The 17,411-nt window shown below is 33.9% G+C and overlaps 1 protein-coding gene and 1 long non-coding RNA gene across 4 annotated transcripts in view; both read left to right on the top strand.

Moving 5' to 3' along the window:
• The window catches only part of LOC123869673, a 143,700-nt gene that overhangs the window by 69,359 nt on the left and 56,930 nt on the right, over positions 1–17,411 (top strand). For all 3 annotated transcript variants that reach the window (XM_045912661.1, XM_045912660.1, XM_045912662.1), the window contains exon 3: positions 796–960. In XM_045912661.1, the coding sequence (XP_045768617.1) occupies positions 796–960 (165 nt within the window). The remainder of the gene's footprint in view (positions 1–795; positions 961–17,411) is intronic.
• LOC123869684 lies at positions 13,993–15,128 on the top strand. Its single transcript, XR_006796945.1, has 2 exons — positions 13,993–14,305; positions 14,952–15,128. It is a non-coding gene; the product is annotated as an uncharacterized LOC123869684 (long non-coding RNA).

The raw sequence follows: 17,411 nt of genomic DNA, 5'->3' as shown, positions 1-17,411 counted from the left end.
TTGGCTATTTCAACATGATTGAGATTCCGAAATTTAAAAGAGTATTGAAGTCTAGGTACGCTAGATTTCTGATATTCTGATTAACGCCAATATAATATTATTTTATTATTTTATGAAAATTATTACTGGAACTAAAAATAAAATTCATGACGATCTCTCAGTCGATCTCGATCTTAAATATTAAGTCTTAGTTATTTATAGAAACGAAGAAAAAGGGTGAGGCGAAAATAATGGCAAAGGGGTAATGCCTTAATAATGAGATTTTGTTTTCTTTTATCCCAAGGCCTTTTTCTCGTTTTGCATAATTACTCCCTTTTAATGTTTATTGAGTACATTTCAAAGTTGATGGCGGCAATAGACCTCTGTAAATGTTTAAGGGGATTTGTTTTGTTTTAGAACTGTAATTTTGCAAGGTTTTTTTTGGAAAGTTTTGATCTGATTTCCATTTTGTAATTTTCCTGACTAAATTACCAAAGAATTGTTTGAGCGGAAGAAATAGATGGTTTTTAGAAAGAAAGAAAGAAAAATCGTTTATTTGGTGCCACAAAAGTAAGATAATATATTATATAAACTCGAATAAGATGAGATGTCGCGTTTTAAAAATTACGTGGGGAGAACTCTTTGATTTTCCGGGATAAAAAGAAGCCTATGTGAATCCATGGTTTAATCTGCCTCCATTCTTTTCAGCCAAATCTGTTCAGTAGTTTTTGTGTGAAAGAGTAACAAACATACACACAGACTTTCGAATTTATATATTAGTGTGATTTGTGTACAATATGTGTTATTTTTGTTCAGGTTCCAACGCAGAGCCAGTATGGAAGCTTCAAGACCCTGGCTTCGACCAGGGTTACGGGTCGGAGCGGTCGCCGGAGGAGGACTTCGTACCTCCCATCGTACCGGCGATATCTCTTGAGCAGTATGAAGCAGAGCTGCGGACGGTCTATCCTTTTATCACTGATGGTAAGTCATTTGTAGGGTTCCGTATCTCCGAAGAAAAACGAAACTTCGTTGTCTGCCTGTCTGACGTGTCTGCCAAGACCAGTTAAGGGAATCAAAACCTATAATATGCACTTAGTATTATCTTAAGGCACAAGTAATGAGAATAATTCAAAATCTGTGCATAAAATTTCATTTTTTTTTTAAATTCATTATACCTAGGCAAGCGCTTGACCACAATCATACCTGATGGAAAGTGATGATGTGGCCTAAGATGGAACGCGTTTACCAAGAAGATACCCGGATAGTAATTGGTAGGAAACACAGATCGCGGAAGAGTATTCCAAACCTTAAGCCATGCGTATGAGGAATGATGATGCAAAATGATGGAATGTTGACGACATAAGGATGGAAACTTATCCGATGTCTTGCGGTTCGGTGATAAAATGGTGAACATTACAAAAAAAATTAAAAACGTTATTTTTATCTGCAGTTTAATGTAAGGTGCAGACAGATAGGTACAAATAAAGAAACTAGAAGACAAAAAATGGCAGTAAGACGCGACTACCGACTATGATATAACAGATTCTTTTTGGATTTTCAAATTAACTGTAGTAACTTAAAAATAAAATTTCATAATTGGTAAATTAAAACCACTAAGACACATAATAACAGTAAATAACAATAAAATCGCCCCGCGCCTAGAGAAGTTTTCACTTGAAAATTTTAATCCACACTCCAGTGTATAATTTTTTGGGATAAAAGATACATGCGACAATTTCTTATGAGTAGTTCATTATAATATTATTTAATTTTTTTAAATTTTTTGAACAACGATTATTATTTTACGATATTTCCAAAGATATTATAAAAGTTGGCTTAAACAAAATTGGATAATTCTTTAAATTTTCTTTAGCTGAGAGTTACCCAGAAGTTTTAATTAATTTGATAGATTTAGGGCGACGTTTCTTTAAGAAGAAAATTTCAGCAAATTATAATTAAGAGCCTATTGATTGACTTGGTAGATTCACTTGACGATTCAAAATTCCTTATCATTTTTCAATATCTTTCTAAGAAGTAATAATTAACTTGGACTTAAATTTCATTTTCTAAGTATAAAAAACTGTTGTTACTTTCTTATCAGTACTTCTTGTACTCAGTTCCATTTATTGTCAAAAACGTACTTAAAGCGATTCCCTCTAATAAATTTATGCTAATTCCTCTTGTGAATCAGTTTACATTTCAGGGAAGTACTCGAATTTACTTACACTTATTCACGGCGAATGTGAATGTGAAAGCGAATGACTAAGTGAGGATTACCGAACGAATCCTTAATTATTTTGTATTAAATCATTTATTTTGTCGCTCTACCACATTACTTTATTTATATAAGTAGGTACTCGTAATTACTGGTATTTTGAAAATTAAACGTAGTTGCTCCGTTCGTTTCAGTACGAATTATGTAAAATATTGAAATAGACAGACCATAACAAAGCTAAATAATGCTTTGTAACTAACTAACTAACTACTCAGTTAAACTACAGAACAATACGTAACAGTTGCAAATAAAGTACCAGAATACTATCAGAAACTATGAGTACAGTTGCTCCACACTCCGAGCTGCCTAATATGCTTAGCCACACCTTTGTAAGTAAATGTAGTTTCTGAACTAAATTATTCAAGCATAAGTAATTCCCTCTGTCATCGTCTACACGTTGTTTTCGAGAAAATAATTCGATGAAAGTGATTCAATTCTTATTGCTTTGAATTAACTACTGTGTGCCTAGTGGGAGATTTTTATGGAATTGAAACAGCGCCATCTTCTTGTCACTAGATGGCGCTGTTTCAATTCCATACAAAACGCAGTTAACTTTTACGCGATCAAATAGGTTAAAAATCTCCCACTAGGCACACTGAAGTATTTATTAGCCATATTATATTTTTACTCTTTCTTGTACCCACTTTTACACTTTATGGAAATTATTTTTACCCTTATCACGAACAAAAACTGTCTTGAAAATAGACTCATTTAGAAAATAATAGTAGACTAGTGGTAATTGGAATTTGAATATTGAAAACTCTCTTATTCGATTTCTAAATCTATGCAAAATTTAAAATAATACACCGGTTTACAATAACAGATTCTAATAAATGATATTATTATTTAATTAATTGGAATATCTCATCAAAATGTTCGAAATATTTTCAATCTTAAACTGAATCTATCTATATTTTTCATCTAATATAATATAATAGGAAAACCTAACTGACTGACTGACTGACTGATCTATCAATGCACAGCTCAAACTACTGAATAGATCGGGCTGAAATTTTGCATGCAGATAGCTATTACGACGTAGACAAGCGCTAAAAAAGGACTTTTGGAAATTCAATCCCTAAGAGGGTAAAATAGGGGTTGGAAATTTGTGTCGCAGATGAATTCGCGGGCATAAGCTAGTGTATGATAAAAACACACATCATTTCCAACTTAATAAAGAGTTAATTAAAAAAACAACGTGAAAATGCAAATGGCATTCATTCATTTATCTTTATCGACGGGAAACCCTAACCCTCGCTTACCGAGATAAATGATGGGGGTGCAAAAAAGCCTGTCCTTTCCGGAGTTTCAGTAATATAATCTTTTACGTTCGATGTGCATTGTATACAATTACTAGCTGATGCCCGCGACTTCGTTCACGTGGATGTAGGTTTTTAAAATTCCCGTGGGAACTCTTTGATTTTTCGGGATAAAAAGTAACCTATATGCTAATCCAGGGTATAGTCTATCTCCATTCTAAATTTCAGCCCAATCCGTCCAGCAGTTTTTGCGTGAAGGAGTAACAAACATACACACACACACACACACACACAAACTTTCTCCTTTATAATATTATAGTGTGATGTTTGAGAAAAAAGCTTTCGTGTACAGAATGTATTTAAGTTTGAGTTATAACTTGTAATGTATCTAAGACAGTAACAATCGTGAACATGGCTTGTCCATTGTCACATTATCCAGCTAGAACCTTCCAATCAGCATCTTAAAAATAGTCTCTTCGTAAAAAGAAAAGCCATACACCGCGCAGAAGACGCGCCAACCGTGTAAGTTTTGATTCCCTTGACAGACATATATCCTATAAGGGTTCCTTTTTTATTTTTGAGGTACGAAACCCTACAAAGTAATCAGAACGAGCACTTTTACACTTTAATTACATTAAACGAACACGTTGCTTACTTCTGATGAGAATTGCAATCAAGAAATTGGATCTCCGACATATTGCATTTGTATAATTGACGCATTACGGGAGGCGGCTTCAGGCTTCGGCTCGTTTATTAAAAAGAAGTTTTTTTTATAGTTTTTAATGATATTATGATATTAACCGAATAACAAAAACCATGTTATTAGGATATTAATAATGAAAATTTACTTTTAAAATTATTGTCTACTTTAAAATAGTAATAAGTATGGAACCACTGTTTGAAGTGTTTATAAACATTGACACCTGTATTATAATAATTATTGACATTGTTGAAAAAAAACATAATAAAAGTAAAATCTAAATACTATCAATACAGAATAATCAAACACTCATAAACTTAAAACCCGCTGAAGCCCAAACTAGACTGTCCCGCCAAATGTCATCAGAGAGTCCTAATGTCCACCTTCGCTCAGTGGTACCATTATTATGTAATAACTAGCTAATTGCCGTGACTTTGTTCGCATGGATTCAGGTTTTTAAGAATCCCTCTTTAATCTTCCCGAATAAAAAGTAGCTTATGTCACTCTCCAGATCCATAACAATACCTATAAGAGCAAAAAATCACGTCAATCCGTTGCGACGCGATTGAAAGACAAACTAATAAACCAACAGACAAACACACTTTCGGATTTATAATATTAATATTAGTAGTTAAATTGATTGCTATCCGTAAATAACACTAAATCTGCAAAATCAACTGAATCCGGGTAATTTGAAGTAAAGTAACCAGTTTCAGTAACCGTTTCATTGGAATGACAACACACTAACAAGTCAAACTAATAAAAAGCTTTTAAAAATACATCCGATACTACGAGTGATTCACTCTGCTACGAGTAAAATACATTATCTCCGAAAGAATTGGGTGAAAACTTTTTGTCCATCATACAAAAGGGTTCATTTGAACCGAAAACATTGTTCGATGATGGGCACGATCCAATTTAGGAAGGGTCCATTATCCTTAATTGCGTTAACAGATATTGGCTTAAAACGTGCGAACGTGAGCGATAAGCGGGGTTTGTTGATTTTCAAATTTTTCAACACTGACACTGTATCTCAAAAATTATCTGTGAAATATACTTACTAACTCAAAATTTTAAAAATTCCCGACACAAAAACCTCTATAAGAAAACTAGAAAAGAGCTGATAACTTTCAAACGGCTGAACCAATTTTCTTCGATTATAGCTAAGAACACTCTCGATTAAGCCACCTTTAAAACAAAAAAAAAACTAAATCAAAATCGATTCATTCTTTTAGGAGCTACGATGCCACAGACAGATACTCAGATAGGTACACAGATACACACGTCAACTTATAACACCCCTCTTTTTGGGTCGGGGGTTACAAATGTGTTAACAAACTTTTTGGTATGTACATACTTAACAATCAAGAGTTTAAAATGATTCAAACCTTGCTTTTATCGAACTCAAACGATAAATAAGTGAATTTATCGCTTAGATACCTAAGTTATTACTTTTAAGTTAAACAGATTTTTATATTAATATTTATTTACCATCCATACTATATTATTATTATTTCTGCGAATGTCTATTTATCAGTTTTTCATAGCCCATCCGTTTAACCGATACGGTATTTGGTACAGAGACAGCTTTCATTCATAGATAGTCATAGGCTAGTGTTTGTCACAGAAAATCAAAAGTTCTTACGAGATTTTTAAAATCATAAATGCGTAGTTCCATAAGAATCAGTTCAAAAGAAACTGAGAAATCCATCGCATGTGTTTTAAGCTAAATAAACCTGTTTAAAAATGGATGTCCACCTACCTAGTTTTGTAATGTATAATTTTGGTCAAATACCCTAATTATTATATTAAACTGAATTCACAAAAGCGTGACTAAATTAATTAAAAGCCTTGACAATATAGCCTCCTCATTTTCTATGCTACTATTCTAATTAAACAAAAAGCTCATAGTCATAATTACCAGTGTTCCTACAAACTTCATATTATAACTAGTTTTTAGCCGCAGCTCCTTCCGTGTGTACTATACAAACTTCAATCCCTATTTTACCCCTTTTAGGGGTCGCATTTTCAAAAATCCTGTCTTAGCAGAATAGATGTCTACGACATAACAGCCCAATTCGTCCAGTAGTTTGAGCTGTGCGTTGATGGATCAGCCAGTCAGTCAGCCAGTCAGCTTTATTCTTTTTATAAATACATTTAGATTTCATCATCCAACAAAATTGTGTTGTTTAGTACCAGCTAACTCTAATTTTTCTCGTATACCGAATTCTCGTACCTATCAGGTAAAATTTTCGGTAGAATAAGATTCTTCACCTTTTTCAAAGTTTTCAGCACGTAAAATGACACATACCCATTATAGACTTACTTTAAAAATTCATCGTAACAAGTGTAAATTAAAAATTTATAACACCCCCGACAAGTGAAGGTTACAGTAACTAGAAAAGAGCTGATGACTTTCAAACTGCTGAACCGATTTTCTTGGATTATAGCTAAGAACACTCTCGATCAAGCCACCTTTCAAACAAAATAAATTAAATTAAAATCGGTTCATTAGTTTAGGAGCAACGATGCCACAAACAGATACACACATCAAACTTATAACACCCCTCTTTTTGGGTCGGGGGTTAAAAATGTCTTATTCTAAACGTAAAAGACTTATCACAAGAATTTTTTTGTTATTTCCTAAGTTATCTTCTACTCTAGCCTTTACCTCCATCCGTCAATTCGAAGAATAAATTCTTCTCATTTGTGTTCAAAGGCGTGGGATTTTCCCCGACAGTAATAACTATCTACGAGCGGAACACCTGTTTGTCTAAATCCCCGATACATCTTCTGTTCTTATTATGGTAGATACTAGAATGAAAATGACGGTCTCATGAACTAGAAATTGAAACTTCATATTTGCTCTAACCCTTAAAAGCTAAACGTAAAAATGCAGCAATTTACAAACATCGTTTTTTAGGAGATTATCTATAAGTTTATAAGCATCGCATGTAAACTTGCACTCCTACATGTTATCAGAAACTAGTAGTGATGACTTAAAAGGTTATACTAGACTTTACTAAAGCACGTAAAATTGCTAAAATCGCTATTACGTTTAGCAAAAACATCATAAATTGAAACAGTCAGTATTGAATTTAACACGCCCGAAACAATCTATGAAATAATCTCGGTTTTTTTGATAAACAAGTAATCTGCATGTGAAGCGCACCTTTTAAAGCTTTTTTCACTAGCTATTCATATTCAATACTCTAAAATCTGAAATCTCCCAAAAAGATATATAATACGGTGCTAAAATACTTTGGCGTATTAGGGATTTCACTTTCTGTTTTTATTGCGGGGTCTAATCTGGTTTCGTGTGGTGCGAGCTAAGTAAGGGCCTATTCGCTACGTCATTCAAAACGTAACCACGCAGTAAAGACACTTTCGATGAGCGATCACCACTAGGAAACCTGATTTTGAAAGTATATGTTACCAAAGATTTATAAGTATAATTTTGTTTAATCATTGTTAGTCAAAGAAATTGAATTTGTTGGTCGATTCGAATTTTTGTCCGTCAGTTCAGTTACTTAGTTAAAATGTGTTTTTCAGTTCTTAGAGCGACTTTTATTGAACTAAATCGCTACAGTGATCTAAAGCACGACGCTTACCTGCAGAGTTGAGTGAAGACGCTACGTGCGTCTTCGTTTTGTACCTACGCAAACTAATTGTGATTTTTATGAGTGTTTTAGCCAGACTTTAGGAAAATTTCTTACTTTTTTTTAATTCTCTTAAGCTCTAATTGCTTTGGCACAATGGCAACGACGCGGACGACTCGTTCCTACTCCACTCTGCAGGTACGCGTCGAACCTTATAATCTGAATTGTGTCAAAACTATCAATTTACACGGTACAACGTATTCACTGTTCAGTTCACGTGTTGAATGCCATCGCGAAGGCTCCAGGGTTTTATCTCATTTAGACATTCAATTTGTATGCAAGGCTACAGTTCCCTGGGTACGCTTCGACCCGCGTCATTTGCAGCTAACTGGGTACGGGCTAGCAAAAAGCCAACAGCGAATTTGGCTTACAACCGTTTAGGCCACGTTTAGGCATATGATTCTGAATATGTTACACATGATTTATGGTTGTCTCGTGTTTTGCAGTGATAAATTGGGTGCTGGCTTTGCTACTGTGTTTTATTCTCGACGGCTACGCCTGTTTTTGACATGTCTGTACTCTGTATTTTATATATTCACTGGCGAGTACCCGCGACTTTGTGTAACTATTTTACACACGTTTCCATAAACAGAGACATTTTCTCTAAATCCTTATCCTTCGGCTTTGGGCTATTAACTTTAATTTTTAAAGGCACCTTCTAAATTGACCGATTTTTTTTGCCAAAAGTGGAATTTTTGGTTGTGGACTTTAGTCTATAAACCTGTAGAAAAGGAAGTTTATGTATATCTAATGATGTTTGTTGCGCTTTCGATTGTTCTAGATAGAATCATCCTCACTTCAAACTTCCAATCGAGACTGCCTTCGAGTCAACGAAATTAGATTTTTGACTTTTCATCCGCTTTAGTTATACTATATTGGCACTGCAGATAGATAATCCGTCATTCGATTTCAACTCTATTGAAAGTTTTCTAACAAAGCAATCAGTATATGTCTGAACTTGTAATATTCTATGCATTTCAATAGACACTATTGCCAAGGTGTTTCGTTATAGCTCGCATCGTTCATACCTACTAATGACATATTACTATTTTTTTAAACAAGCAACAATTTTTTTTAAAGCAATCAAATAAGATACACTACTAATATTATTATGTAAAAAGCTGTGATATCCTAGTTTTTAGTTCGTCCACCTCCTAATCGGAGGTCCCGGGTACGCACCTCTAACTTTTCGGAGGTAAATAAATATCACTTGCTTTAACGGTGAAGGAAAACATGAGGAAACCTGCAAGTCTGAGAATTTATAGAAACCTTTTCTTACTGAGGCTCTACGTTATACAATACAAACTTATTATGACACTACTGACTCTATTTCCATTATAATATACTAGTTTATGCCCGCAACTTTGTCCGCGTGAAATACCTAAATTTCAAACCCCTATTTACTCCCCTAAGGGTTGAATTTTCAAAAATCCTTTCTTAGGGGATGTCTACCTCATAATAGCTATCTGCATTCTATTCCAAATTTCAGTCCAATCAGTCCAATAGTTTGAGCTAGATCAGTCAGCTTTTCCTTTAATATCCATACTTTTAATATTATAAATGCGAAAGTGTGTCTGTCTGTCTGTCTGACTGCTATCTTTTCACGGCCCAACAGTTTAACCGATTCTGATGAAATTTGGTACATGGTCAGCTTATATCCCGGGGACGGACATAAGCTACTTTTTATCCCGGAACATCAAACAGTTCCTACGGGATCTTTAAAAATTTAAATCCACGCGGACGAAGTCGCGGGCATCCTCTAGAATTTTGATAAAATAACAGAGTCAGTAATGATCGTCTCTAATTTCTATTATAATACTAGGCTTGTGCATAGTTGCTTGAAATTTCATTGCGTAGCAGTTTACAATGTACGTGTAAAGTGTAGACACAGTGCTTGGAAAACCGCTCACGCAAGGGGCATGTACTCGTAATGTTGACTTAGCGTTGTGCTAACATAAACTAGCAGGAGGTAGTGTATACTGAATTTTTCATGCAAAATGCTAATATTAATAGTTCAAAGTACAACCAGTTCGCAACTAAAATTTTAATAAAAATTAAAGAATAGTATACCTATACTTATCAGAGATTCCCTAAGTTACTTGTATTTTATTTGTAACTCTGGTACGTACGAAATTGGCATGCAGTGTTTACTTTAAGAGGGGTCTCTCCGTCACTCGCTACATACAAATCTTTGAGCCCCTGTAATTTTAAAACTACATATTTTTAGAAAAATCTAAAACACCACAGGCACAGATATTTGTTTCCAGAATATGTCTGCAAAATTTCATGGACTTTGGTTGCTTAATATTCAAATGAAATTGGAACTACGATTGTATGAAACGACTGACGGAGAGAGCCCTGTTAACATAGTTGCGCATCGCATGACGTATTTATTATATTTTTTAAGTTTGTATGCTAAAATAGTAAACCCTTTAATAAAAATTGAAATCTTATAAAATGGTAACGCTAAAGAAATCTTTAATATAATGAAAGTCTGAATAAATTTACTATAAAAGTCAATTAATGCCATCTAGATATTTCACTAGTTCGGCACTTCAAAAATAATAGTAGGTAGGTAACTAGCCACAATAGCCTACAAATAGTTAAAATTTCTACTATTTGAGTGGACAAGGATGTGTAATGCCCACACGATTTTAAATTCACCCACCGCCATCTATACTTCATCGATGTAACTAGGCTAAAGTACCTTTTTCATACTTACATAATATCAAGGTTAGCCCACTTCCATCCATTGCATCATCACTTACCACCAGATGAGATTACAGTCAAGGGCTACCTTGTATCTGAATAAAAAATAAAAGTGATAATAATAATCGGGACCGGCAGCTTAATGTGTATTAAATACAATATCGAAAATCTCAGTAAGCATTACTTTGGAAATTAAAGAACATTGTACAAAGGGCATCCGCCATGACGGGGCGTAATGTTCCGGAAAATCCAACGCTAAGCAGTAATTAAACTCCCAAATCTTGAACAAAATAGCGTCATTATTCCCTTTCATGTAAAGGGTGCGGCTTTCCTTACGATCTCTCACATCGCCCACTTCCTTTTTGGCACTAATTCAAAACGATTTACCTACGAAAAATAATTCTTATGACATTGTAATGTTTTATGTAAATACAACGTCGCGCGTCGTTGTACGAATTGATATAAATAGCGTTTCTTAACAAAGATACTTATTTTATTTTTAAATTACCATTAAAATCCTTTAATTTTGTTAAAATAATAGCTAATAACAAAAATGGCTTTACCAAAAATCTTTGCTCGTCTACAAATTTTCTAAAATTCGGTGTCGATACCAGAGGTTTTTAGTATAAAACGAACAGCTATACGAATAAAACAATATAAACCCTACTTTCCAACATCCTCGTTATGGAAAGTACTTTCGACGAAACGATTTATTTTTATTTTTTTGCACAGTATATTTAAACGATCGACCTAAAGGGAATTTACATTAAAAAACTTTATAATTGTGATCCCTGAAGACTTTAATTTCGTGAATATTTAAATAGCATACCTACCGTATTTTTACTGAGAAACTCTGTATTATGTAGGATAAAGGTACACAAAAATGTAAGGTAAGCTTTATTTAACTTTTTCAATTTTACTTTCCACTCCCTTTTAACTGGTGTGGGACATGGCTTTAATATTTATAGGCATTCTCACGGTTTAATTTTCTAACATCCGTGTACACCGTACGCTATTCACGAATATGTTCCATTATTTCGCTAATAAAATGGGGTACCTAAATGCTGAAACTGAAGTCCCAAGCTGATCACGAATTCTATTCTCTCCTTAATAATTGTTATTATTAATAATAATCTCTTTGAAATATATTTCATCTGGTAGATCTTTATTAGCCTTAGAATTAACTTTTAAATGAATGACTGAATGACAATAAAAATTACTGTAAATTCTTTTTTCTTGAAAATGTACGTCTGAAAACTTAACTATGAATATTATTAAACATTCTTGAACATACTTTGTCTTGAACATGTTTTTTCACATGAAATCCGAAAACTAATTGTTATTTCTATCGACCAGCCTAAACAATGTTGGTAGGCAGTGACTTTGATCTCTTGAGTTTTCTCCAACAAACGTTTTCTTTTTATTACATTTGAAATCATGTTCCTTATTTCTTCCTTACAATCCGCTCTCTTGAGGAAAGTTAGGAAATTGTTTACTCAGTAGGTATTTTCCATTTAACGAAGGAAATAATCTCATTATATCTGTTATAATTTAAATAAGTACTAAGAAGTTAATTTTTAGCATAGTTCAAAATATAGCGAAAATTAAACTAATATAACTTGCTTTCAAAGTTGGAGGGAACGGTGCAAGTTTTAATAATACCTATCAGTATGCTGCCGACAAAACGGCGAAAATATTATTAAGACACCTAGATAAGTACTTGTCATTCGTTTGTCCTTTGAATTGATGAGAGTCGAGGACTTTAATCTATGCCCTTCGTTTTGTTCAGCAAAAGAAATATTCTCTTTGGAAATATTTTTTCTGTTCTGTCTTCCCAATACTTCTGACCTACAAACCGATAGATATTTGTCGTTGTACACAAGGGACAAAAGTTCAGGTTTTATGCTATAAAAGCAAATAAATCTGTATATTCCTACGAGCGGAGCGTTGAGTCTTGGTGCAACCGTGTGCAGACCGAGTTGCAGAAGGCTTGCTGTCTATATAGACTTATCTAGTTTTAGCTGATTATAGACAAATAAGTTTGCTGTTCCTTGTTTATCATAGACTTCTGCTAAGTAACACCTGATTCAATCTAACATCCAGTTTCGACATTTTAGTTTACTACATGATAGGAGACGATAAGAAGAATAGGCATGAAATTTAAATATAGCTTCTCTTCATCGGTAACATTTTTTTTAAATATTGACAGTTAATTCGCCAATTTTTGCTATAAAAAATGTTTCACGAATTAGTTTGACCATGATTTTAGCCATTCACTGAACTTTCTAGATTCACTGCGCAAGTACGTTCTTTAGAACCTACATCAAACATCTTACATCCATAATAGATTTTCCACTCCACATAATGTTGACCTTTTACCCATACATACTAGAGGCCGAGTGCTTTCTCATGATCGGAGGAAATTCCGCCACAATCGACTTCATTTCTCACACTACTCTCGAGTGAATCTCGAAACGACGAAAGCGTTTTGTAGAATACTTACTATTACACATTCTGTTGAGAAAGTTAATTACTTGTAAAATGTAGATAATTCTCAGCACATTTACGTAGAAATAATAAAAAGAATACACATCGAATGATGTGAACCTTAGAAGAACCGTCAGTTAATAGATGTTTTTCTTTTATTTAATTTCATTCGTGTTATTTTTGATTCATTTTATTTATTTTATTTTTCATGTACAAAAATTGTGGTAACAAAGTTATAATAAATTTAACTAAGTACATAGGAAATTCTAATGTCTCAACAGAGATTTCTTCCAGCTTCCCGATGCAGGTTGTGACTTGTGAGTAAGGTGCATTAATACGTGGAATAGGTCTTATGGTACTAGAATTATAAAATTATTAATACAAGTACACAATAATACATAAATATCTTACAATAAATACATTTTCAATTTAAAAGTTATTCCACAGTTTATTTCAAATAGTACCTATATATCAAAAGTAGGTAAAATATTATCATTATTGATCTAGCTTATCTAACTATGTTATAATGTCTTCTATATCTTCAATAACATATTATTTGTATTATTAAGTACCATGTTCTGAAGAAAAAAAACGCTATGAGTAGTTTTGAATAACACTAGGAATATATTACTGGACCAAAGATTTCCAGTACAAAAAACTGTATAAAATAAAAGTTAATTGCGCCTATAAATGTTGGGGCAACATTATTCTACATGCAGCAGTGGGCACTGGGTAGGCAGATAAACACGCATCATAGAGCAGGCGTCCCAAGTAACACAAAAGTGCTGCATATCAACTGAATCACTGTCCACGTTGGAAACTTTAGCTCCAAAACATGCTATATTTAAGCTGAATAATATCTGAATAATAGCATCCTCAGAAGATATAACTCTGATTTGGGCACAAATAGCTGATTAGCTGCGTTATAATAGCATTTAATAAGCATTAATAAAGGTAACATTCGCCCCAAGAGCTGAACATTGGCTGATAAAGAGAGTGTGTGTTACCTATTGTGCAGCTCAAACAACAAATAAGCACCCTTTTTACGCTTTTATGCAGTTAAAAGAGCACGAGCGGCGAAATTGTGAATAAATATTACTCCATATATTCTATAACATAACACTATCTCGATAATATTCTGCAGCAGTGTTATATTTGTGCACAAATATCATCACCATCATACAATGTGACATGTGTTATGTACTTAACTGAAGTGCAAAAAGTTAATTCATTTTCGGTAAGTAAAACTTGATCTTATTTGTTACTAGTGCCTGAAATTTGATGGGGAAAGCAAGTTTATTGTCAAATATCATATACTTTTAGACCAAAATTTTCACGCGCCCTCGTAATATAACTGTTTCCTTGGAAATCTTATTATAAAATGGATTGTAATAATATAAAAATGCCAGCATTTTTTTTGAATTAGACGATAAGCTTTTTACGTATAACTAATTAAAAATCTTTTTCAAATCCAATAGATATTTTCATAGACAAAATAAGAATAAATAGTAAATAAATAATAAATATTGTAATTTAGAACATAGAAAATGGTGGGCAAGCAATTTGAACCGTAATAATGCCAAATAAATGCTTTAAGGGCTATAACAAGGTGCTAGGGATATATTAATCAGCAAAAGGCTGATACGAGTAGTTCTTGTGTCTAATAAGTCAGCCATAGATTGATGTACAGCTGAATAGTTGGTAACATTACGCAAATACTTTATACCCAATGAACAGCTGTATAATCTGTCAGAGTTAGCTATTAGGGGTCCGTGGTGAAAGTTTTTCATGAGCGAATAAGTCAGTACTTATTAATTTATTTATTTCTTTCTTTCGTTCTTTTATCTTTAGTTTATAATACTTATTATAACTTTATTTCTCAGGGTAATTCCCAAGGGGACTTATTCGACATTTGCACTTCAAGTGCAAATGTATTCTGCTCTCAGCAAGAGCAACAAGCAGCAGAGCAGCTGGCACAAGTGATCAGCTCGAAAACCATGAAGACTCTGATGGCTAATCAAGCTTTAATTTTAGATAAATAAATACCATTTTTAAGCAATTTTTCCATTTCAATTTTCCTTTTCAGTTTGCCTATTCCGAAATAAATGCCAGTGACAAAAGTCTGCAAAAAGGATTCTTAAAAACCTTGCAAAGTATAGGCCTAAACTCGTTTTTATAACTCTTAAAGATTGGCCAATCGTATTTCACTAATTCTTATTCTTTTTTCTACATTTTTTTACAACAACCCTATTATTTACTAGGGTTCCGTACCTCAAAAGGAAAAACGAACCCTTATAGGATCACTTTGTTGTCTGTCTGTCCATCTGTCGTGTCAGTCAAGAAACCCTATAGGGTGCTTTCTATTGACCTAGAACCATGAAATTTGGCAGGTACGAAGGTCTATATAGCACAAATAAAATGTGTTCTAAAACAAACAATTACTTACCTAGTAGATATTTTAAATTTACAAAGTAAGAAAGGGGTATCATATAAAAGGGGTTTATCTGTACATTCTGAAACAAATTTTTATTTATTTTTAAGCATAATAGTTTTTGATTTACTGTGCAAAATGTAGAAAAATATACCCAAGTATGGAACCCTTGGTGCGCGAGTCTGACTCGCACTTGGCCGGTTTTTATAACGCTGATAATATAAATGATATACAAGTACGGTGAGGCGCTGAAAAAGAACTTTTCAGTATCTTAAATAACTCCATGAGCTGATTAAATGCCTGCGGGAGTACAATTATTCAGCCCAAGTAAGGACAAAGGGTTACAAGTGAATAGCTTTATGTAATGTATGTAACCTGCTTGCTGTAATTTAACACCATATACGTCCACCCAAAGGAATCATGTGGGCTAGATAAGTGCAGTTATGAGAGTGCGTATAACAGCTGATTAAAACTGTGAAAGTTCAACTATATGCAGCTTGAAGCGTTAATTGAATTCACGGAGTAACTGATAGCTTTATAATAATTCACATATGTTCAGTTAAAATGCAAACATTTGAAAGATACACTTGTGACCTTTTATTCAGAAAGAAGCTTAGTTTGAGTCCATAAAAATACTTTATTGTAGCTGACAGTACTGAAACTTGCTAAAAGCTGAATAACATGACCTGCGCACCTGATAGTAACGCTCGCAACATTACAGCGGTGTCTTCGTGGTACTTAGTAAAGTCAATGTACAGGAGAAAGCGTAATAGTAGGCTTTTACAGTAACGGTGGACACTAATAAGTCTTCATAAATGCTTAAAGTACCGATGTGATATCTTTTAAAGCAGTTTTGTGTTACTTGGGGTGCGGAGGTGCCCGCTGATCCAGAACGCGATAGGTAATCAAGCCAATATGGGAGTCGGTATACAATGTGCGAGTAGATAAAGTTAAATGACTTCTTTGACCTTACAGTTAGGTTCAGCAGCATTTTTAGGGTTCCGTACCTCAAAAGGAAAAACGGAACCCTTATAAGATCACTTTGTTGTCTGTCTGTATACAATGTGCGAGTAGATCAAGTTAAATGACTTCTTTGACCTTACAGTTAGGTTCAGCAGCATTTTTAGGGTTCCGTACCACAAAAGGAAAAACGGAACCCTTATAAGATCACTTTGTTGTCTGTCTGTATACAATGTGCGAGTAGATCAAGTTAAATGACTTCTTTTACCTTACAGTTAGGTTCAGCAGCATTTTTAGGGTTCGTACCTCAAAAGGACAAACGGAACTCTTATAGGATCACTTTGTTGTCTGTCTGTCTGTCTGTCAAGAAAACCTATAGGGTGCTTCCCGTTGACCTAGAATCATGTTTGGCAGGTAGGTAGGTCTTATCGCACAAGTAAAGGAATAAATCTGAAAACCATGAATTTGTGGTTACATCATTAAAAAAAATTAAAATGTCTTTCAATTTTCAAAGTAAGATAACTATACCAAGTGGGGTATCGTCATGAAAGGGCTTTACCTGTACATTCTAAAACAGATTTTTATTAATTTTATGCATAATACTTAGTTTTTGGTTTATCGTGAAAAATGTCGGAAAAAGTACCCAAGTACGGAATCCTCAATGCGCGAGTCTGACTCGCACTTGGCCGGCTTTTTTTTCAATACACAAGCAGGCGCTTGACTGCAATCATAGCAAATAATAGGTGATGATGCAGCTAAAGGTGGAGGGAGTCTGCCTAGAAGGTTCCTCTCACTCTTCTTTTGACGGCTCAAATATTAAAACTACCATGCCAGGTTAGCCTGCTTTCATCTTAGACTGCATCATCACTTACCACCAGGTGCAGTCAAGGGCTAATTTGTATCTGAATCTTTAAAAAAACTAGCGGGGAAAACGGAAGCTGGAAGGGCATTC

Source organism: Maniola jurtina, chromosome 11 (genome assembly GCF_905333055.1).
Source record: "Maniola jurtina chromosome 11, ilManJurt1.1, whole genome shotgun sequence".
Lineage (NCBI taxonomy): Eukaryota > Metazoa > Arthropoda > Insecta > Lepidoptera > Nymphalidae > Maniola > Maniola jurtina.
The sequence above is the reverse complement of the archived record's forward strand: the minus strand, read 5'-3'. Positions and strand labels throughout refer to the sequence as shown.